The 25223-nt window shown below is 37.8% G+C and overlaps 1 protein-coding gene across 2 annotated transcripts in view; it reads right to left on the minus strand.

Moving 5' to 3' along the window:
- Positions 1-25223, minus strand: part of NT5DC1 (5'-nucleotidase domain containing 1) — a 137229-nt gene that overhangs the window by 106781 nt on the left and 5225 nt on the right. Inside the window, exons 4-6 of one of the 2 annotated variants that reach the window (XM_027692795.1) lie at positions 24796-24902; positions 23098-23177; positions 19374-19455 (exon numbers count right to left, since the gene is read on the minus strand). In XM_027692795.1, coding sequence (XP_027548596.1) covers positions 19374-19455; positions 23098-23177; positions 24796-24902 — 269 coding nt within the window. Of the gene's footprint in view, positions 1-11973; positions 13018-19373; positions 19456-23097; positions 23178-24795; positions 24903-25223 lie in introns of those variants that run through there. The other variant, XM_027692805.1, reaches the window with a different exon arrangement.

Below are 25223 nucleotides of genomic sequence, written 5' to 3' on the forward strand. Positions count from 1 at the left end.
CAACTTCTTTTCAGGTAGTTGTAGGGAGCAATAAGGTCCTCCTGAGCCTCCTTTTCTCCAGGCTAAACAACTCCAGTTTCCTCAGCTACTCCTCATAGGACTTGCACCCACCATATGCACATGCACCCACCAAAAGAATTTTCCTAATTTTCAATTTAAATAAATTAAAACAAAACAGCAATATTTAAAATGCCAGACTTAATAAAACAAACAAGTCTCTTCTTTTTAAAGTGAACTCAGACAACTTTTATTTGTTCTGCTTGTAAAAGTCTGGATTTTTCCCCCTCCACCTTTGGCACCTGTTTTTGAACATGGTCGTTTAAAAACAACTCTTGTGCCAATTGTCCAAACCACAGCAGGTAGTACGGTCGATGAATGAGACTATTTAGTAGGCTGACTACATGCTCCAGTGGGTACACTTGAAAAAGCAGCTCAATTACACCTATTTTTCACCAACTGTTTGGAAGATTCCCCTAATTATGGGATACTGAAGGAAGCTGCATGAACTTTTTCACCTTTGAAAAAGTAGGAGTGGTTCCCACCCTTATTATACCATAGTTTCTACTTTATTCACTGTGGTTCATGAGAGTCTGACAGAAACCTTGAGTTCAGCAGGCACAGAGGTAGAACAAGATATTAAATAATGTAATAAAAATCAGAGAAAAAAAAAACAGGAATTAAAAAAAAAACAAAACCCCACATAAAAATAGTCCTCCCTGGGAAATATGACTATTTAGCATTTTTACGTTTTTATGTGAATGTTCTTTTTAAACAAGAACATCAAAAACTTATTAAAATAGAGAGAACACTTGCAGTAATTTTTAAAGACAAATTATCTGTTTCACGTGGTTAAAAACCATTTAACACATCCTATGAAATGATATGGACCTACAGAAAACAAGCCTCGCTCCTTCCATCAATCCCAGGAATGTCTGATTGCATTTTAATCTAAATCAAATTCTTACAGAAAAGCTTCATAAACCATTGTATTGACACAATTGGGAGTACAGTCAATATCAGTCAAAGGCTGAAAATGAGCAATTCTAGATAGTTTAAGGCCCCTTAAAATTTTATTTCCCTAAATTCTGCAGAAAGTTAACTGAATACTTCCGCTTTTCCTCCCCATGCAAGTCCTGCCAGATGCAAGTCCTGCCATCACCTGCCTGTTTAAACTTTTATATAGAACTAGTGAAAACACAAAACTTTATATATTTAAACACACTACTTAATCAGAAAAGCATTTGCAGGAGAAAAGATGAATATTATTATATAAAACCAGCTTTGTGTTTTCACTATCTTGAAACTGATCAGCTTTCATTAAAGCCACACATCTGACAGGAGTTTCAGATTAATGCATTCATATGAACAATACTTGTTGGTTTTACTTTCAGCAGCAAGGGAGGGAGGAATAAAAATACAGAAGAAATAAGGCCAGGCCAGCAGCATACCCAAGGTACTGGAAAACAACTTTTTTAACACAAATACTTCTGTTTGGTATCTTTTACCCTATTACCAGAAAATTCTCTAAGATAGGTGAAGATTATCCTAGCTTTATACAAGCATAATGAATGTGACCATAAACAACGTAATGTTGTTAGAAAGCATTCATCAATACTACTATGTGACTCTGAGGATTGTATCACCAGAAATTCATGTCAGTGTCAAAGCTTTCTCTATAAACTACATGGAACACATCTCCTTTTGAGGTTTCAGCATGGTTATTCAGTGTCTCTGCAAATTAACTCAGCCAGAATACAACTACAAATATTTAACTGGGTGTCATCTATTTAAACATACTGCTATACTAAATAGAGCTCTTGTGATCAACAGTTACCTGAGCTGAACAGAACAAACTGGTCAGCAGTCAGTTTTGCAGTGCCAGAATAAATACAGACCGTCTTTCCATTACTACTTTAAAGGAGGACATTTATTCAACCACAATTACAAGTGTTAAAAGTATAAGGACTTTAAATCTATAAAAAGACTAGTACAGGACTGCAGGAGTAACAGAGTTTGTTTTGGTTTGTTTGTTTAAAGAGAATTCTTTATTATATCTCAAAATACGCAGGACTTCACAGCCCTGCAGATTACCTCAACAAGCCTCTTAATTACAAAAGATGACATGCATTCTGAAACTCAAAAGAAATCTTATTTATTTTTCAATTAGCAAGGTAAATATTTTCTTCATCAAGATGTTTTCTAGTCCTGTGCAGTCCAAGCAGCTAGTGTTGGAACACTCCATATAAATACAAAGTTATAATATATACAACACAAACAACAACAAAAACAAACAAACAAAAAACCACTCAGATTTCCCATAGCTATGGAGTTAACAAATTTTCCTGCTTCCAATTCCTTTGGCTTCATTCAACTGTGAGCAGTAAGAAGCTGAAACCCCTCTGTATTAGTTTTCCCCATCAGGTACAGTGGAACACTTTGTTCCTCTGTACTCCCATTGAGGGCTTACCTGGCTGCTATCGTAGGAGCATGAAAAGACTTCACTGTTGTGTGACAGAAAGGGAGAGGACAGTTTTAAATCATGGAGCTGAAATGATTTAGGAGTTTCCAGAGTGTCATAGAGCACACCACAAACTAGGAAACCCAATTATTCCTTTAATTTCATGGCAGGCTTTCAAACTTCTTGTGGAAATTCTTAAGCACCTTTCTTTGAAAGCTTAAAACTGGAGACTGGATAATTCATTTACCAGAGATGGTGCTAGAAGCAACTACTGCAAGGACCTAGTCTAAACTTTTCTGGAGTTTTGCTTCTCAGCTTTCTTTTTTTCTGAGGGGTGCATGAGAAGGACTGGTTGCTTGTTTTATTACAATTTATGTTTAATTAAGATGTTCCTCACTTCTCCCTTGTAAGCAGTTGCTCACCATTTGACTCACTCAAGTCACTTTTGAGTAACTTGCAGGATTGTGGTGAAAGTCAGTTCCCATTTCCCAAGTCATAGTGTCACTTCCATGGTACACATGTTTTCACTGACTCTGTGGGAGTAAGACACCAGAGCAACAAGGGGTTTTGGAAAGCATGTGAAAGTTCATGCTTTCCAACAACATTCAACAACAATCTGAATATCCATTCATCAAATAAGATGAAACACTGCAGACTGCTGCCAATGGCATTAGAGGTTTTGACTTCAGTACCTACTTCATGTGATCCAGAGAGACTCAAAATAGATCATTTTATTGCAGTTAAGCTTAGGGCTTCAGCTATATTTCATTGTCATAACATGTACCATGACTACCTTCACATGGAAAGATGCAGCCAATACACGACTAAAAAGCAAGTTCTGGAGTAGTGGAACGGATTAAATTTTATTACTGACTATTATGGTTGTGGGACAGGAGGGAGCAAAGACACCTCAATGTGTAAGCAAAGACAACTTTCTAAATGCATAGCTATAAAACAAAAGCATCTGAAGGTTTGTATTTTGAAAACAGGTTTGCAAATAACCTTGTTTAAAATGTGCTGTTCCTGTAAATAGATACACACAAGTATGTCTATTGCATGTATTTTTGCATGTGCAAATATATACCAAAGCACACGTTTCATATGCACACTTAGAGCTAAACGCATGTTAGTGCTCTGCCAGTAGGAAATATCCACAGCAACAAGGAAAACATACAAAATCAGAACTCCAATTCTGCCTCAGTTTCCCATACCCCCAAAAAACAAAACCTCAAACCAAAGAAGTGGCATAAGATAGCACAATAGGGTGGAGCTCAGGTTAATCACAAGGACAATGGGTTTGCCTGTATATACCTTTTGACCCCACAATCATCCCTATTTATGCAGGGACACACAGAGATTATTCACCTTCCTGCCCAGAAGGAGCCAAGCAGGAAGCGAGGCTGTTGGTCAAATATCAGTGCACATTATTGATGGTTTTGTAACATAAGTGTGCCTGCTTAGGGGGTATTTGTGAATTAGGTGACAAATTAGCATGAAACTGTGTGTGCATAAAACTGTCGCCTGCTGTTCTTAACTTTCTTAACCAAATATTGTCAAATTAGCAACAACCACACTTCCCACTGAGGGTTGTATATTTAAATGCTTTAAAAAAATCAAAAGCTATTTTTGGATTTATATGAACCAAAAAAGGGTCTGTAGTTGCGTTTCTTCAAGGAGGAAATAAACTTTATGCCCACATATTTGCTACCTCTGTCAAAAGATAGTAATCCAGTCATTACTGGACTCTCACTTGAGTTTATAGAGACTAATTTTTTAAATAAAGCAACTTGAGAAGTTACACAAAAAACCTGAGGACAGAGCTTCCTTGTCCAAAAGACCAAAAGGAACTGAATGCACATATGGGGAGTAGAAATGCCATCTCAGACACATGCAAACCTTCTCTGAAAATCACTGACTAGGTGATCAGGCATGCAAGCTTATTGGAGAAACCAGGCTTCAGTTGGAAGACCCCTGCAGCAGAAAGGGTTTATTTACAAAAATAGAACATAATGTTGTTTAGAGGATGGCTAGGAAGAAGAATAGAAGAAAAGAATCGTTCAACAATACATTAAATAAATGATCGCAACAGTCTAAGTTAAAACATTAATCCAGTCCTCTAGTAAGCAAAGGTATTAGCACAATTGTAAGCAGAGCAGACTTGATGGTCCATTGGTCTCTTTCAGTACAGTAACCTGTGTTCTAGGATATTTACCATAATACATAAAAGCCAAAAAAGTTGAAGAGTGTGGAATTAAACAAAGACACAAAGCAGGTAAAAATCAGCCCACGTTAACCTGCCATTCCACAGGGTGGCCACACAGTTCAGGGCCACCAGCTCAGTCTTTTGGTTGGAATGGTAACAGGTGTCCCTTCTGTACCTACCTTGCATGAGAACTGACAGTAGTAAACATTATTTATTAGCATTCCTATAACTCCTACAAGACTGAATATCATATATCAATATAAAAGAAATCTGCAATTGACAAAGGAGTTTTAATACACAGATAATTCACATGGAAGTATTTTTGCTGAAAGCAAAGTGCACTATGTATTGAGTTCTACAGTTTCATCCTAAATCAGAAAAGTTTGTTTCTTGTCTCTTACTTTGTCCTTCAATTTTAAATGACATTTCAGAGTCACAAACAATTCAAGGACTGAAAGTTACTACCTATTTAGTACTGAACATTAATAAAGTGATGCAGAAACACCGTAAGATTTATTCAAAATCTGTAAGATTTATTCAAAATAAGAAGTCACAATCTGTGGATACAGTCCATTAAGCAAGTTTAACAAACTTGTTAGTTTAACAAAATCTCTTGTCAGCTAAAACTATTATCAAGTTTGAACCTCCAACAGTAAAAACAGCAGTAGTTTAAGTTTACTAAACTGAAACTCCCAAACATCAGCCTATATAGCACTTGCAAATTTAAGCAGGATGGATTTCAGTACATTCATCACAACTGGACACAATGAAGCTCTCATTGTGTAAGGTAAGTTTGCATTTTAAGATTTCATAATACAGAAACACTACATGCATTATCTATGTAGTACTGTACCTCCAGCATCGAATTAGAAGTCTAGAAATATAACGTGAAGATAACAGTCTTCTAAAATAAAAACTACTTAAAAGTAATCAGGTTCTCACACAACTCCCTTAGTAATATCTTAATTGATTTTGAGTTCTCCACTTGTATCTCAGTGAACAATTACTCACATAAGTAATCTCCACAGACTTTAGTAGGGTTACTCCTGAAAGTAACAGCTCACCAAAGTTCAAAATGTATAGCTCTTTCCTTAAAACATTTACAGAGAAATTTAAATGATGCACTTCAAATTACCAACCGTACTTACTAGTTCATGACTTTTCCCAATCACCTTTTCCAAATTACCTTTATCAATTCTAAAAACAGGAGCCACAAAATTTTTGAAAAAAACAAGCTATGAGCAATACAATATCATAAACAATAAGAAATCCAAGGAAAGAAGAAGAAGGAAAAACCTAACAAAAAAAACCCCTTTACAGAATCTAGGATGACTGCCCAAAATAGCTCCCCCCCACCCCTAAAAAACACACTTATACACACACAGGTAATTACTGCTTACTGATTTTTGGGGAGGAGCTTACGCCCAGCAGTCACCCAACGAAGGGGAAAACCATATAAATACTCAAGGGTGACACTTGAAATTATCAGCTTCTGCTCACTCACCAGTGGCAGAAGAACTCCTCAAAAGAGGAGGATTGACTGCTCTCTCTTACCACTCTGCATTGGAGCTCCACAGCATTTTGGTATGTTATGATTTCATTTCATTCTCTTTGGTTTTAAAGGTAACTTCTACAGGATACCCGCTTTCTGCCTAGGGAGGGAAGAGAATTGCTATCTAAGGGCCAATGACAGCATACTCACTGCCACTAGGGCTATTTGGAAGGTTACAGTTAAGACCCTGGTTTCAAGCAAGACATTGTGGGATTTTTGCCACTGCTGCTGAAGGACCCAGAACTTCATCCTTCATTTGCAATAGCATTAGACAGAGGCAGTAAGGTCATGGTAGAGTGTCTATGTATTGGCACTGAAAACTTTCTTCATTTCAGGAGTTTTTGATATATGTAACTCCTGGACTTACTTCTGGAGCTCTAATTTAAATAATCACTGTTTCTGCAGACAGTTGTCTTGAATAGACTGGCATTCATGTAAAATTATTCTTTTCCTAAGAGTGAGACTATTCCCTGTAAGCTATCTATACAAGGGCTCTATCATTCAAAGTGATAGCAATACTGATTCCCTTTTTCTTAGAGGATTTTTCACAACTAGTGAGAGCAGATGGAAGTAAGCACAAAATAATGCTACCAATATTTTTTAAAAAATCATTTATTCATGCACAAGAAACAGAACTGAACAACTTTTCTTTACAACAAACTTTTTCTACCCTTTCTAACACAGCACAGATTTGGAAACATGCATTTACAAATATCTTTACTGCTGCTGTTTTGTCTGAACATTGTCCACGGTAGTGATGGATATTTTTCTGAGCGATATCAGAAACAATCCAGCATCAAGGGGCCACATTTTCTACCATTCAATGTAAAGAGTCAAGGTAAGTTTATTATTTTTTCATAATAAACTAACACAATTATTCCTAGAGGGTCAATACATGAACAAAAGCTCTTTGTTTATACTATTTGCATTCAACTTTCACTAACAGTTTAGGTTTATTAAAATAAGGTTATCGCTGAAGAAAGAATTTGCAGTGACTCTGGAGTTGCCTCCTATTGACCAAGATGCACACCTAACAACTACAGGCATATAGAGCAGAAACAAAATAACAGTTCCAGATATCATCTTCAATAGTGAGAGTAACACAACATGATTGTGTACATAATTATATACAACAGGCTATTTCTTGATTTAACACTGAGGATTCTAGCAACAAACCTGTCACCTACAATATTCAAGAAGAACTTCTACATATTTAGTCACGTTATTACTACTAAAAACAGACCTTAAGTGTGAATTTAAATTTATATGTGATACACATGGGCAAATGAAGACCAGATTTAAGCCTAGAAAGGCAAAAGAAAATGATATATAGTTGTAAAAGTGTGACATAAACCTCTACATAATTTTTTTCATGAGTGATTTAAGCTTATACTATAATTGTCAGACTAATCTCATAGTAATATAACAATTCTAGCTTTATTATTAAAAAATCTCTTCATTGCGTAAGTCAGTCCTGTGGCAGGTTCCTCGTAATGCATTACTGCAATGCCACAATACATTGTGCCATCTTATTTTTGGTTATCCTCTCTGTCCTTTTAAGTCAAATGGGTGGCTATACCTAGTGTTTGAAACTGTTTGAGTTCTGTTTTATTTTTCCATGCTTACGTCAAACTCTTTTTTAAAAACTTGAAATCAAAGCTTCTGACCAGTACTGTCTATTCAGAACTGTCATTACTAAAATTAAGAGAACTAAATCTTCCTTGTAAACATCCTGCTTTACCCTCTGCCCTGAGAACAGCATTATTTTCTTACAGACAACATAGGCTACTAAGAATAGCTTTCATTTTTGCTGTATCCCATCTACTTTTAGTTGTAATAATCACACTTGGGCAGAAATGAGGAAACTGAATGAGGGACTTGGAAAATACCATTTGTAAAAAAGCATCTCTTCATCAGAAAAAGGACACAGAACAAATCTGGAGAGCAGAACAGTTGCTGCTGAGGGTATTGCATTCACATTACCTTCTTTTAGTAGGTTATGTTTCAGAATAACTGTAGTCTGATCCTATGGACTGACTGCTCATGTGCAGCACACACTGAGTCCAAAGAGATTCTGGTCTCATACCAACCAGCTCCAGCCCCCCATGGTCCAAGAATCTCTGCAGTAAGAACCAAGTGAAAGCAGCATGGCTGGGAAACTTACTCCCCAAAAGGTTCTTCTGGGCTGCACCAAAATACTGTCACAGTTTCATCCATTGCCTTCAGCACAAGGACTTTCTGGAATCCTAACAGCACTCCCAGATCAAATTTAGGTATATGTACATAAACAGCTACTCTGAGGACTTATTAACTAGAATTCTCACTGAGTTAAAAGCTGCATTTCCTCCCTCTCCCCTCATTAACTTTTCATAGTGCTTTTCCATGACTTTATTCAGAATAATTTACATATTTATACTATTTTGAAGTGAAATACAATATTTCCTTGGTTATCCTCTATCATACTTCCTTTACTTCTCCTCATAGAGGGTTTTTTTCCCCTCAAAATGGAGGACTGCTATTCTTGACTATGGAAAACAAGCATCCTACATAGAGTTTGTAGAAGAATTCAAAGACAGAAGACTGTTAGAGATCATCATTACTAATCATGGAACTGAAATTTTAAGCCCACACTGGTGACTCAGGACAACATTTAATAGTTTTCTTTAGGCATTCTTTCCTTTTCTTTAGGCATTTAGTGTTACCATTTTTTAAAATTACCAGAACATAATTTTTTAACCAGTAGTTCTTTGGCTTGAAATATTTGAAAAGTCCAAGCTGAAAATAATAGTTGAATTAGGTCTGACTATTCAGCAGTGTTTAAATAAGCCGTTATTGCAGGTTATTTTAAAGTCTACATACTTAATTCAATACATTTGTAGTGTTTGACTGCACTTACAGAATGTATAATGATTTTGCATCAAGGTATGTGCTGAGACATACAAAAGAGAAACCAACCAACACTTCAACTTTCTTGGTAAAAATCCCATTTTATTAATGGGTTCAGCAGTCCTTTCCTCAGAGGAATTATCATTGTCTTTAGACAGCACAATTAAAATTACAATTTTAATCTAAAAGCAGTACAGATTTGAAACAATATAGCTCCTCATAGAAAACTTCTATAACAACACAAATGCCGACAAAGCCTTTATCATCTTATGCAAAAAAGGCAGTACTCACCCACTCTGTGAACCTAGGACTGATATCATTTCATACGAAATATGGTAAAATGCAAGAAAGAGATGCACTCTCAAGCTAAAGTCGGAAGCAATTTGCTACCAAAAAAAAGCACCTTTTTTGCTTTCTGTGTGTAGGATTTTAACAGCTATCTTGCTTTTTATTGCCTTGAGAAGGATGACATAGGAAGGTGTTCAAAATAAGGCAATATGCATTTGTGCTGATTTTATGCATCAGCAAAAAAAAATGCACTCTCTGCACTTTCTTGATAAGAACAATATCCCTGTCGATGAAGAAGGCAACCTTGTAGATTCAATAACAAACCAAAATCAAATGTATTTCATATACATACCACTATTATTTTTTAAAATAGAATATGTACAAGAATAGTTTCCTCCTTCACCTCATTTTTGTTTCAAGACTAGCCACAGATTAGAAAATGCAATTTATTATCTAAGAGACAGCCAAACAGCCATTGCATAAACTTTCATATGTGTGTATATATATACACATATATAATATATACATACACACACATAAACTGCTCTTTTTGAGAGAGATTGAAAGGAAAATTATAGCTGATACAATTGTTGATCAATTATCAACCTTTTCTAAATAAGCATTAAACAGAATATGTTGCCATTATAAAAAACAGAATCCAGGCTCTTTTCATATCCTTCAGTTTTTATTTTAAAATTACTTCTTAAATGAACATTCATCATACGTATGTCATTTTGTTCTATAATGCTGCCAGTTGCTGCAAACTACTAAAGCAGTCTTACAATATCCATGTATGTCATGTCCCACAAATCAACATCCTAATTCCAATGTGAAACTGCAGACTCATCCAAAACACGCAGAAAACTAAGCAGTAGCTTGTTTGTTTATTTCTCTGTTTGTGACATTTGGTTAAGTGGCTCCACCTGCTGTTTTGATAACTAAGAAAAGGAAGTATTATTAAAAAACAAACCAGTGCCAGAATTCTGACAGCAGTAAAAAAAATTATCAGTTGTGATGTTGCCATTGTGTGAAATTTTTATGACAGACATAAGTTTTTCAGACAGTATTTGAAAATACAACATTCACATATTTACAAAAGAACCAGAATCATAGCCCACTTTTGGAAGTAGGGGGCAGAGAAGGACAAAAAGCTCACTACTTAAATGTAGCACTAAGTAGTTTCAGAAAAGCTGCTACACCTGCACAGAAAGCTTTCTGTGGTTTCATTCATGACGATAAAAGTCTGGTGACCCACTACACCTGTTCTGATTTTTTTTTCCCTTACTTAATAGTTTGTATCTACTTGCACAGCATTTTTTAAGCTCTCTATTTATCCTAAATGTATTTAAGCAAAAAAATAAAAAAATAAAAAGAATTCTAGAGGCTTTGTAGCTCACATTTCCAACAAATTTGCAGTTGTTACTTGAAAGAGCTCTGAAACACTTTTCGTCTGAATGTCAGGTTCTCAGTGACCAACACAGCAGTTGAAACTTGACTTCTACAAAGTTCAAGTTAAGCTAACCTTTCATGCATTTCACCACAGTGCTCCATGCCTGCAAATATGTTATAGATGCCCTGCTTGATCTGCTTTCCTCTCTCTCACAGGTGTGCAGGTAAGGGGGGAACAAGGACCCCCTGGTCCCCCAGGCCCTGTTGGACCAAGAGGACAACCAGGTCCTGCAGGAAAGCCAGGGTTTGGAAGTCCGGGTCCCCAAGGCCCCCCTGGTCCCCCAGGACCACCTGGATTCTCTGCAGTCGGAAAGCCAGGTGTGCCAGGTCTACCAGGAAAGCAAGGAGACAGAGGACTTAATGGTGAGAAAGGAGAACCTGGACCTGTTGGACTCCCAGGAGCAAGAGGACCACAAGGACCCCCTGGCACTCCTGGCCCTGCAGGACTGTCTGTTCCTGGCAAGCCAGGACCACAAGGCCCTCCAGGTGCTCAGGGGCCGAGGGGGTTCCCTGGTGAAAAGGGAGAGCCAGGTATCCCTGGTATAAACGGACAAAAGGGAGAAAATGGATTTGGCATTCCAGGCCGCCCAGGTAGCAGGGGTCTTCCAGGCCCACAGGGACCCCGGGGCCCCCCTGGTCCTACTGGAGTAGGGAAGCCTGGTGAAAACGGTCTTCCAGGTCAGCCAGGTCCGAAAGGTGACCGAGGTTTTCCAGGTGCACCCGGGGCGGCTGGTCTCCCTGGTCCCCAGGGTCTCCCAGGCGAACCTGGAGAAGCTGGCATTGGCAAGCCTGGGCCAATGGGACCACCAGGAGCAGCAGGCATCCCTGGAGCCAAGGGACATCCTGGACCTGCAGGCTTGCCTGGATCCCCAGGTCTTCCAGGTTTTGGAAAGCCAGGATTGCCAGGAATGAAGGGACACAGAGGGCCTGAAGGTCCTCCAGGCCTTCCAGGACTTAAAGGAGACCAAGGCCCAGCTGGTGTGCCAGGAGAACCAGGGCCAGCTGGGCCACCAGGGAACATGGGCCCTCATGGACTCAAAGGTTTGCCTGGTGAGAATGGCCTCCCTGGGCCCAAAGGTGACATGGGCCCTGCAGGCCTCCCAGGATTCCCAGGGGCCAAGGGGGAACGAGGCTCACCAGGAGCAGAGGGAAAACCAGGATATCCAGGTGAGCAGGGTCTTGCTGGTCCTAAGGGACACCCGGGTCTCCCAGGTCCAAAAGGTGACACTGGCCATGCCGGGCTACCTGGATTGCCTGGTCCAATGGGTCCACAAGGAGCCAAGGGAGTGCCAGGGATCAATGGAGAGCCAGGCCCCAGAGGGCCTTCAGGAATACCTGGGATCAGAGGTCCCATTGGCCCCCCTGGTCTGCCAGGAACCCCTGGTGCAAAGGGTGAGCCAGGAGCACCAGGACTGCCAGGTCCAGCAGGTATTTCCACAAAAGGCTTAAGCGGACCCATGGGACCACCTGGACCCCCTGGGCCTAAAGGCAGCACTGGTGAGCCTGGCTTGCCAGGCCGCCCAGGGCCTCCTGGTCCCCCTGGCCAAGCTGTAATCCCACAGATGCCCGAAGGCTACGTTAAAGCAGGAGAGTCTCGGGAGCTATCAGGAATATCTTTCATAAAGGGAGGAGTGAACCAAGCTCTTACAGGGATGCCAGTGTCTGCTTTCAGTGTCATCCTCTCAAAAGCCTACCCTGCGGCAACAGTCCCCATCAAATTTGATAAAATCTTGTACAATAGGCAGCAACACTATGACCCCAGAACAGGAATCTTCACCTGCAGGACCCCTGGACTGTACTATTTCTCCTACCATGTACATGCAAAGGGAACAAACGTTTGGGTCGCACTCTACAAAAATGGTTCCCCCATCATGTACACCTATGATGAGTACAAGAAAGGATACCTTGACCAAGCTTCTGGCAGTGCTGTCATTGATCTCATGGAGAATGACCAAGTATGGCTCCAACTGCCCAATTCAGAATCCAATGGCCTCTACTCCTCTGACTATGTTCACTCTTCCTTCTCAGGTTTCCTGTTTGCTCATATCTAGCAACATCCCACTTAGCCTGTCCTGACACACTCTCCTTCAGACCATTGTAACTGGGTGCCAATTTGATTTATCATTAGCACTTTGTTGCAACTTCAGTGTTGCAACAGTAATAGAGGAGGGAGTGAGGAGGTGGAGAGTGAAACCTGAATAATACTGTATGTTTTTAGAGATTTGTCATAAAAAATTTGTTTCAAATGATGATCAATTGTCTGACTAAATGCAACATTAAAATTTTATGAATTAATATAATGCACTAGCCTCTCTTTTTTCTTTGCTTTTAAAAGGAAAATCAGAATTTGTAACTATCACTTCTCATAACACATAAAGGATTCTAGATCATACTTCACCACACTTGAATTAACTGAAGGTATTTTACTCAAAGTAAATGGTCTCAAATACACTGCAGTCATCACAACAGCTGAATAATATACTTCAGGAACATTCTGTGGCCAGCTTCATCTTTAAGCTATCAAACGGGACTCAAGAATAACAACTCTAATATAGTGCACATCATGTCACAGTTTTCATTTAGTTACACTGTTCTTATTAATGAATAAGTACCTTAGGGAAAGGTAGATCTACAAATTATTACATGTTATTGAAGATCTAAGACTTTCGCAATACGAAAAAGCAACCAGATTGAAACCTTGAAATCCACTCAGCTTCCTTTGATGCACATTGCTGCAACAAACTAGTTCAATATTTTTATATCTCCTAATATTCTGTAAAAACAGAATATTCAGAGCACTGTAAAATAATTCTCACAAAATCCAAATATTAAGAACATATCTTCACAAGCGTGCACACTTACAAAATCAGAGCAGATTTACCACCCCAAAATTGGAGATAATCCTTGCCCTGAATTTCCCTGAACTGTTAATTCCTTAAAAAAACAATAGTGTGGGGAATATATTTTACTTATTTGGTAAATTTATCAGATGATGGCTGTAATTAGTCAGCAGATATAACCATATTTACCATATCTACATATACTCATGTCTCATAAACATTAGACAGTTCATTAATGTGTTATGGTACTTCATAAAGAGTATATGGCATAAAGTAAGTTAGTTTATAAATTATGAAACCATAATAATTTGATCGCACATTTCTTCCAATTACCAGTTACCATTCATGTGCTTTAAAAGTATCATATACATCAAAATCTTATGAATTCTTAAAACTACTATAGTTAGCTTTCTTTTTTTAAACAGAAGCTTTTAATCACCTGCACTAACAGTATGTAGGCCTGTGTTTAAAAATTTTGTGATATTACTATTTCTCCATGAAAGCAGAACTTGAAGCTTGTTATGTTGTGTACATTTGAAATCAGCAATTTCCTAAGTACTTGATAATATTCTGAGATTAATTAAAAAAGTTAAGATAGCTTTTGCTTGATCCATCATTAGCAAAGCTATGTAATGTTTTGGAAACTCTAAAGACCTACCAAAAAAGTAACTCGAAGAATTTTTTTTTCTCCTCTTATTAAGTGCTGCCAGATAAGGAAGACTGTGGTTTAGGCTATACTTTAGTAAAATAATAAATGCTTAAATAAAGAATGCAACATGACATCTACTTATTTTAGCAGTCAAGGGGATGTAGGCAAGCAAATTAGTCCTACTATTATAAACACTACACACAAATGTTTGTATGGAAATAATACAAAGAACAGTATCACAATTTATAAATTGCAACCACGCAACACTTTTCTTTCAAGCCAAAATAAAGCTCCAGACACTCGGGTCTGAATAGTCTATTCCCACTTTTCTAGCTTAATGTTTTAGGCCAAATATTAATTACAGATCTCTTAAGAATAATCTCTTTTTTGCACTAAAAATGTTTTCCTGTGCAGCCACTCACATTAGTTCAACAGCCCTTTCCAGTATTTTTACAGAGCATGTGTTACTGCCTATACATTCAACCAATGAAGAACTTTTGTTTCAGAAACAAATAGAGGGACAGGGTACAGGAGCTGGAAAATACGACTTAGTAGTTGTGAGGTTTCTGGTTAATTACTTTACATATGAAACATATGCCAAAGAACATGTTTAAAATTGTTGGGACATGTTTGGTGCTCATCATTACATTACTGTCCTGTGATTCCAATTAACTAACAAGAAACTGGGCCCAGACAATATTCTTAAAAGCACAGTTTACTAACCCTTATCATCCATCCACTTTAAATCAGGTTTTGTCCTTTAACACCTTTGTTCCTTGAACACATAGGATTTCAAATAAGTCTACAGTTTGGTACCATATGCCCGTTTTTTTTAAGTATTTTCATAATTGCTCAGATGTTGCGTCATTAAGATAGCAACTCTTAAAACTGAAAAGCTAGAGACTATACAGCAAATTGTGGCACAAGCACAACTTATACTTTGATTTTAAATTTGTATTCTCAGTTTAGAGGGTTCCTTGAGAAGGTCTGTAAGATCTCTTCTCTACGGTGATCAGTGACAGGACCGGAGGGTATGGCCTGAAGTTGTGTTAGGGGAGGTTTAGGTTGAATATTAGAAAAGGGTTCTTTACCCAGAGGCTGTTTGGGCACTGGAACAAGCTCCCCAGGGAAGTGGTTACAGCACCAAGCCTCACAGTGTTCAAGAAGCATTTGGACAATTATCTCAGGCACATGGTGTTACTCTTGGGGATGGTCCTGTGCAGGGCCAGGAGTTGGACTCAATGATCCTTGTAGGTCCCTTCCAACTTGGTAGATTCTGTGAAGACTTTTCAGTTTGAGTTTAATATTTTCTCCACATGAAGATCAGCAATCTACCTAAAGATAAAGCCCTTCCAGAAACCTCATCTCTTCTGGATCATGGGCAGTAGAGGAAAGAAAATCCAACATGAGATTAAAATGAAGACATAACAGCCTGTAATAGTACAAAAATCACTTCCAAAGAAGTACTGAAATTCCTGAAGCCTTAAGTTGTCAAAAACATGAAGCAACCAAACAATCCCTTCTGTATTTAGCTGGAAAGCACAGCAAAGAAATGCAATAAGTTTACTTGCTTCTTTGTTACAGTTTTCACAATTAAGACAAATAATCACTGCTACATCAACATTAGGAATTACCAATGTTTTGCAGAATTTTTTGAGGATTCTTTCTTTCTGGCCAGAAAGGCACCTTTGTTTTTTGTTTTTCATATTTGAAGTTGCATATAAAAGATAAAACATACATATCACAGACATCTAGATTCATTACCTTCTGCCAAGACCATAAATTTGTGATAAAAAAATGTGTGTATCCCATCAAGCCTTCTTATGCACAATTTATGAAGTCTGCTGCTATATCAGTCAAGATCTTTTTACTTCCCAAATGAAATAAAATCTTATGAACTGATTGAAAATATTAAAAATACATAATTTTAACTATATAACCACAGATGCTACAGTTTTCAGAAGTGTCAGGAAAATTATAGGGAAAGACAACTATGCAGGAGAGAAAAAGTAGCCTTTAAGATAAGAAATTTAAAAGAATCTGCTTTAAGAAGTTACGTGAGGCAACATTTGCCTAAAAAAACCTATTGATTTTTCTGTCAAAAAAAATCATTAAATCTGAAATTTTTCACAGGGAAATAATTCTACAGTACTTCAAGCTCTCATTAGTCCTCTGAAGAGCAAACTTTGTCTCCATAGCATGTTGAGGACTCAGTCCACCTATCTTACTAGTACAAAACATATTGCCCCAAGACATTTCCTTTAAAATTGCTGTTTACTAATGTCTATGGAACATGCTGTAAATGAAACACATACAAGGTAACAGTAATCACCTTACAGTTGCAAAATATTCCAGTAATAAATTAAAGATTTATGAAACAGATTCTCAAGTCAACTTGGCTATCAATTGCAGAGGGCATTCTTGCAGGTATTATTAGGTAAGAAATGACCACACTGCAAATATGAATATCTGTGTTCATTGCTATCTGACATCACGCTTTTCTGATCGTATTGTTCCATAGATTTTCTTTTTTTTTGTTTTGAGTTATTTTTCAAAAAGAAATGTCTGAATAACATAAGACTATTTTGAAACCCTCTTAGTTTCCTTTTGCAAGCCTCAGTTCTTCACTTCTTTACGAGTAGAAGAGTGGGTTAATACACTTCATCAAGCTGAGTCAGCACAGTCATGCCTATCTGAAAGAGCCATCCAAAAAAAATATCATAGGGCAATTATCTAAGGCAATTACCATAGCTAAGACAATGAAAAGCAAAATCTATCAGACACCTGATTATGATCAAAAAAATCATATGAAAAAGAGAAGGGACATAGAGAAACAAGGGCATACCGACAACAAATCAAAGTGAACTGCAAACACTTAGTGGATTTCAAAAAATAAAATGGTCAGTCGTTCTGCTCTGTCACTGACAATGGCACCACTAAGACGGCATTTCAAGTTGGGAACTTTGCGTCTCCTCAACTGACCACTTAATAAGTTTGCTTTTGAAATTTTACCTTGACTAAGTGTTAATGAGCACCGTTTTTCTTCCAAGGGTTAAACCCTCTACAAAACATGGAGTTAAGTCAAAAGCCTGTGATTTTCAGGCCAGGCTCTGGGCTATGAAAGACAGCGGGGCTTCCTGGTATGTAGATCTTGGAGCTAGGTTTAGGCATTTCCTCAAGAAGTTATGTAAGGCATGCAACTGAGAAAAATAAAATCTCTTTTGCAGAAGCTTGTGATAGAAGATCACTATGGTTATTCTCATTTCACAGAGAGGCCTGAAGCAAAAAAAGATGCTCCATGGGAATATCAGTGCTAAGTGCTACAGGAAGAAATTATCTCTGGTTCTTCTGATTCCTTGTTCAGTGCTTTATCTACTGGTCCATGCTATTAAAAGGAAAATAAAACCACTGTGAAGCCTTTCAAAGTGATGCATGACAGAGTGTATCACTTTCTTATATTACAGTATTTGAGTAGTGTATATAATCTGCATAGTTTCACTTCCTTATAGAGCTTTGTCCAATAAAACTTGTGCCTATCAGTCACTATACCTTCCCATATTTTGAACGCTCTTATGCATGTGCCTCTGACAGGAGCTAGGAAGGATTAAGTCATATCACACATCTCTTTGCAGATTCCAGGCTTACATATACAAATAGGTACCTGATAGGTAGATATAAGCATAAACATTCACATGTACGCACAATCAGACACTTTCATATAAACAAAACTGAGCTGTTATTTGTATGGTTTCAAAATTAAACTTTAACTTTTTTTGGATCTCATTAGTTTCCAAAGAACACTTTTAAAAATTATTCTTTTTGCCAAATGCTGCACGATCCACACTGTTTAAAACAAAGGGCTGCCATGATTTGAAAAAAAGAATTAACAAAAATGCTAAAAAAATAATTAGAGCTGATTACAGTTAGTTTCATATCAGTAGAAAACAAAGGACACATCTATTTCCTGTATGAATGAGGTCCTAGGCAAATTCATAACCACCGATCCCAGTCTATGCTTCAATGGAAACACAGTAACAACTAACAAAACACTTTGAGAATATCTTGCTGTCTTTTACAATATGCATCCTGACATCAACTTCTATTTTTGCTTGAAATCTCTCTGAAACAATTTTGTGAATTACATTTGAAAGGAATACAGCACGCAGGACATCTCAGGTGAGCAAAAAGTAAGTTTTAGGAACTAAAATTACATTCATGCCTAATGAATGTTGGATCAACCAAGGTAATTCTAATAGTAGTTCAGAATTCAGAATTGAGCTGCATATAATTGTTTTACAAAAAAAATTGTTAAATATAATTTTAATTAACTGCGTGCACACTCAATGGTTAGCCTTTATTATTGACTTAGTATTTTATACGCCTAATAGAAATTCTGAAGTTATGTCTGTGAAAGAAGGAAAATAATTTCTAGCTGATGGGTATCCAAGATGTTTTCCAATTCTAATTTATATTACAGTATTATAAGGTTGGCCTTAGACGGAGGAAGGCTACTATAAAAAAAAACAAACGTTCTCTGCAACTGTTAGGAAATTTATAACAAAATAAAAATCTCACTATTGTGTGAATACTATGTGAGGAATTCTAGTCAAAACTAGAGTGCTACAGAAAAATCATAAAGTTCTAGTTAGTACTTGAATTTTCCTAATTTTCCCAATGCATTTCTGATTGTATTTCTGATTTTAGATATGATTACAAGATCATAAAGGAACAGATTCAAAATGCAGTTCAAGGATGTACACATTACCATACTAATCATGGTAAGAAACCATTTTTCCTCTAAATTGAGTGAAATAGCACATCACAAAGTTATTAAAGATGGTAAAACACTTTCAGCTAAATGAAACAGAAATAGTAATGATAAAGATGTTCTATTCCAGGAAAACATGTGTCTACTATACAACTATTTGTAAACTTGAAAAGTAAATGCTGTGTTGAGTAGCCCATAGCTTACTTGCAAATGTATTTGCTCTGGCAAGTGCATGTGATATTTTCAGCTATTACAGTGAGTCTTCAGTGAACCCACTTACCTTTAAAAGCTGATATTTTATAATTATGTTGGATAGCTGCCACCATGTCCTTCCAGAAGTCATATTTTTTCTGACCATCATGCTGTAAGTGTCAAAAGCAACCTAGTCATTATATCAAGTATCAGCTATTACAAGTATTCATACTGAAACAGTGACAGGAATGCCATGAATAAACAAAATCACATGGAGTAAAATAGTCTTAAGACAGTAGGATTCAGGACATCAGGACTCAGTAGTACCCAGCTTAACTTTGGGTAGCTGCAGACAAGTTATCTCCCTACTTAAGAGAGTTATAGTGGGGAGAGGAAGGGAAAAGGAGAAACGGTTTGTAGTTGTGAGGAACTCTAAAACACTACAGCAGAGGGGGGCATTAGATAGAACAGCAGCTTACAAAATGAGCAATCCCACTGACACTTGGGAAAAAGAAGTGCCTATACTGAATTTAATTAGGCGGCTGACTTTGCCTACAGCCTGGGACTCGAATCACCTTCCACCCTCAGAACTTGCAAATCCCTTTGCTGTAATTTAGAGGTAATGCCCTTCTGCCAACAACTCCAGCCCAAACACCATACGAAATACTCATCCAGAAGCCCGGCTGAGCAGCACTTCATTGCATTGTACTCTGAAAGACTGCCAAACCCCAGCTCTGGCAGAAGGACATGGGAAGGTGATCTGTGCTTATGAACAGCCTCTCGCTGTTCCTAGAAAGCTTCCCAAGCAGAGCAGAGAGCCAGTTGCCCCTTCAGCACCTCACAAGGGAGAAGAAAAGCTTCTCAACCAGCTGAGCCCCACAGCACTATTGAACTCCACAAATTTTAAGAGAGATGAATTAAAAAGATGCAATTACACGGCCATCCAGTGTTACAGAGGATTAGCTACGGAGCCTGTAAGAGGTGCTCAGAGTTACACAGTAGCCCAGCAGCAGTGGCATCCTCTTTGAGTTTATACGTCATGGAAAGTTACTCTGCAATGCCATTAGAGGATTTCCACACCTACATTAGGATAAATTTCAAAGCAACTGTTACCAGACTTCAGGGCATGGCTGCCCTCTCTGTGTTGATCTCACTGATGCCTGAATAATAACCCATTTTGTAAGAATAAAGCATTTTCTAGAGAAGGAAACATTCAGAAACTGAAAAAAACCCAAACAACAACAAACCAACAAATAAACCCTTAACATCAACAAACAAAAACACGTAGTTTATATATACTGAAGCAAACTTCCATTTCAGGCCTAATCTGCCATGGAGGCTTCCAGAGAAACAGTCTGTCCTTAATTTTACAAACGGCAAGTCACACAAACAAGGTCTTTTATGCATAACTAACAAGCACTACGGCAGTCTGCTTAACACCCACCAGCTCTATAGGTTAAGAGCAGGAAAGATACAGTGCTGTGGCTTTGAGACTTTTTTTAATCCATTCCTATAGAAAACTGCCACAGAAATACATTAAAGAACTAATAAAGAGAAAAGGTTTCATATGTCAGACTTCGGTTAGCTGCTAACCAAGGTTTATTATTCAAAGTTGTGTACAGGAGATACTGGGGATCATCTGTCTAGTGGCAATGGAACTAGCCTATCACTAACCTTAAGACAGACAGATTCAACTGTCTACTCCCCTCATACTCTACGTGGCTGATTAACTCCTTAGTTTGGGGTTTTGTCTTTTTGCTTGCTTCTCTTAAAAAAATCAGTTCCTCAGAGTGCTGTTTTGAGGACAGATGGATAGTAGTTTAAAAGTGGGTTAGGGTTACTTCCTGGGTTAGGGTTAGGGTCACTTCCTTCAAAACATTTGAACTCAGAGAAGACTAAAATAACCATCAAACTAATTCCTTGCAAATCTTCAGCTGCTGCACACAAGACATAAAGGAAAAAGCAGAGTGAAAACTGTAAGCATGCCCATGTAGTCCACCATGATTTTGGTATGATTACAAAATGTGATTTCACTAGTTGAACTATTGAGACAAAGCAATATTTTGTATAGCTTTTCAGTGTGAAGATCAAAAACACCAAGAAGCTCCCCTGCTTTATCTGGAAATACATAAGAGTTCTGGTTCTGGACAAAGCAAAAGCAGGTACATTTTAAACAGTGCAGGGCAGTCCAGCATCCAACTCATGTCTAAACCTATTCTGAATTCAAACTTAGTACTTCTCTCATCTGCTTCCAGTAGAAAGCTTTCCTGATCCTAGAATGTTGTCTGGAAAAGGTGAGGAAATAGCACTTACTTAACAATCTCAGAGAACAGGAAACAGAAGACTCTGCTTTCTTTTAGAAATGTGGAAGAGAAAAATATGATGATTTCAAACCCTTAGGATGCAGCATTTTGCAGGCATGAGTACTGCGTTGCAGAGGCTGACCACCTCCTGCCTTGCATTTTTCTCATCTGGCTGATGCTAACCTTCCAGAAAATTACTGTAGCCCTCCTACTGAAACTGGGCCAACATCCAGTAAAATACACAAGAACTGCTAGCTGATAAAGAGAGGCATGACCCACTTCTGGTAGCCTTCTGGAGAAATGGTATAGGTTTAATTCTCTCTGGCTGAAGATGGCACTGGCCCTGAGTCAGTGCTCCAGCTTGTGAACTAGTAACTGGATGTGAACACACATGCAAAGACCTACTTTCTCTCTCAATAAGTAGGTGATTTGTGCTGAGTCTAAATTAAATATAAAATAAATTCAATACAGGTGTTACAACTGAGACAGGGTTCTAAGCTGTGAACAGCTTAGAAGGAGATTAATCAGGGAGAAAATTAAGAGTCTTATGGAGCATCTGTCCTCCATGCTTCTCTGGTAAGGTAGTTTTAGCTAACTCTTCATGCAGCACGCAGGCAACAATCTACTCAGCAAGCTATTTTGGAGTAAAGGCTAAAGCATCAAATCAGTTAATATCCAAAGGGACCCCAGCTACTCATCTCACGGCTCTGACTTTTATTCTGCCCACAAAGTTTAGTATTGAAAATTTTCAGGGCTGCAGCACGTTGGTACCTTTAGCCAGAAGATTATATCAGTACTGTTTGTCACCAATATAGTTACTGTATGAGAAGAACCCTCTCCTACCTCCGGCTGCAAGTTAAAGATTCAAACCTTCTTTTACACAAAAAAACAATTATCATCAAACTTCTAAGGTAGAATTTAGGACATTCTATCTAAAAAGCATTGAAAGAGGTTCAAGCAATTGTACTTTCCACATTGAGAATTTAACTTATTGTTTAGCAGAGAAAAAAATAAAAAGACACTATCCAAGAGGTGTAATTACATCTGTGTACACAGATCAATATATTTAGGACAAAAACAAACTTAAAAATGATGGAAGGAACTTTTCAACTTATTAACAACTTGCAAATTAGCAAATCGTCATTCAGAAGACTTACATCATATTTAATTTGAGTACCATCAAGTATAATTAAAGGAGACTTTAAGAACTATATTCTGCATATCACTGGGCAAACTTGAGGAAACAGTATATTTCTACTACTATCCTAGTTATTTGTGCCCTCTGGTGGAAGTACTTTTATTTTGAACATGCCATATAGCTCACAATTATCTTCAGAGACAACTTTCATACACTAAGTGCAACAAGAAAACTTCCATATGAGAAAAAAGCTAAAGACCTTGATGTCGTTCAATATATTATTTGTATGCATTTAATAATGCATGCAAGAAGGTTGGTGGTAGAAGAAAAAGATAATGCACTACTTGATTTTCAAACAATCCAGTTCTTACCTGATCTAAGCTGTCCACAACCCTTGCACACAAGAGAGCTCCTGGCAGGTCAAAATAATTATCATACAAATAATACTTGGCTGGAAAAAATAATTTAAAAATATACTTTTTAAAAATCATACACTTTAATCACAAATAACTACTACATTAAAATAATAACATAAGCTCTTATTTTGATTTTACTGGTAATGAGCATTATCTGTTTCCCAATCCTTTTTAGCCGTTATTACCACTTCTGGTTCTCAAAATTGGCAACTAAAAGTTGTTTACCTACATCAAGGCACTGAGATTTTAAAAATACATTTTAAGGTTCTAAAAGTTAAGGTGAAGGAAAAGGGGAGAACCTTGAGTTTTAAGAGTCAGGACAGTATCATTCAACTCTTCCCTAGCAGTGGAAACACAGAGAAAGCATTTGAGAAGTTGCTTAAGAGACAATTGGACAGATCTTACATATAGTGATGTCCTTTGAGCACAGACGCTGCAGACAGCACCTTAGCCCAGGGAGAGCCATGCTCACATTGTTACATGAGTACCCAAAACAGAACTATATGAGGAGAGTGCAAATATCTCCCCAGATTAAGGTCATGTTCAACAACTCTCTCCTAGGAGTGAAATGACTTGACCAGTGATTTTTTTTTTCATGATCTTGTCTGTGCTGTCTCTCAGGTATATTAAAGAACAAGCCAGAAAAATGAGGATTAACAGTCACAAGAGAGACCAAGCACATGCTTCAAGGAAAGAGAAAGGCACATTTCCCATACGACCAAAAGAAACCTTTCTCTTCCTCCCTATTGCAAAAGATTACCTGCAGGTTAGAATAAGCATGTCAGCAAAACCTCAAGGAAAGTATCTCCTCTACATACACAAAAGGCAACTTATCAGAGCATTTTCTGTGTGCTACTCATAACTGTCAAGATCAAAGTAAAACAGAGAGGAAACACAGTGCAAGAATGCAATCATAGCCACAGTGCCCTCAAAGTGACTCCTATCTCAAAATCAATAAACTTCAACTGCAAGGGAAGAAATTTTGTTTCCAGACCCACTCTTTTCTTTGCACCTGCACCTAGGCCTCCAGTAACAGTGCTGATGTTAATATGTCAACAGTTAACAAAAATTTAATATTTGCCAGATGTGTCCTAAATAAGATAGGATATCAGTCAGCAGGTGGTGAGCAATTGTATCGTGCATCACTTGTTTCCCCTGGGCTCTGTTGCTCTCTCTCCTTATCATTACAATAATAATTATTAGCATTATTAGCATATTTATTATTAACCTGTTCTTATCTCAACCCACGAGTTTTATTGCTCTTTCTGATTCTCCTGCCCACTGGGCCTGGGCGGGGAAGGAGTGAGCGAGCAGCTGTATGCTACTTAGTTGCTGGCTGGGGTTAAATTGTGATACTGGTAGTGTCAGTCTACTTCAACAAGGGACAATGTGTCCATCACTATAACCAAATGCCTATACTATCAGCTCATTTATCTCATCATTGGTGAAATAATTTTAAGGTGAACTCTAGAATTAGAAGTTGGAAATACACAAAAATCAAGCCTCCCCCAATACATTTACCTTTACCTTCACATTTATATTCCAGTAATTCTTAGCTCAAGTATTTTTACAATTTTGTGCTAACTATGAAGTATGATGCACTGAAGGGCCCAGAGCAATTTCAAAGAAGAGGACATGCTAAAGTATACCTACCTGTGCGTGAAACCATTCCACTGACTGTATTAAAATGCTTCCACTCCCTCCTTCCATATATTTCCAGGATCTCTTCGAATGTCATGCTCTTTGTACCATGGCTTGCCCTATTTGATGCGTTACGTTGTTCATTAAAAAAAAAAAAAAAAAAAAGGGAAAAAAGAAAAAGAAAATGGTTGAAAACATCCAAATTACAACTTCTGCAATGTAACACACTGCAACAGAATACTGCAGTGCATGCAAGTTGATCAAAACTGACTCTCTTTATAGCTCAGAAGTTTCCCAGGACCTAAGCTTTTACCATATACATTACAGTTTTTGATAAAAGCCTTACTACACAAAGGTTTGGTTGGCTGGGGGCACAGCTACTGTGCCTCACCTGCTAGCACAATCACTGTATTGCTCGAATGTTTTCAATTGTGTGAGGA

This window comes from Neopelma chrysocephalum, unplaced genomic scaffold, assembly GCF_003984885.1.
Source record: "Neopelma chrysocephalum unplaced genomic scaffold, ASM398488v2 Primary Assembly neopelma1_23, whole genome shotgun sequence".
NCBI lineage: Eukaryota > Metazoa > Chordata > Aves > Passeriformes > Pipridae > Neopelma > Neopelma chrysocephalum.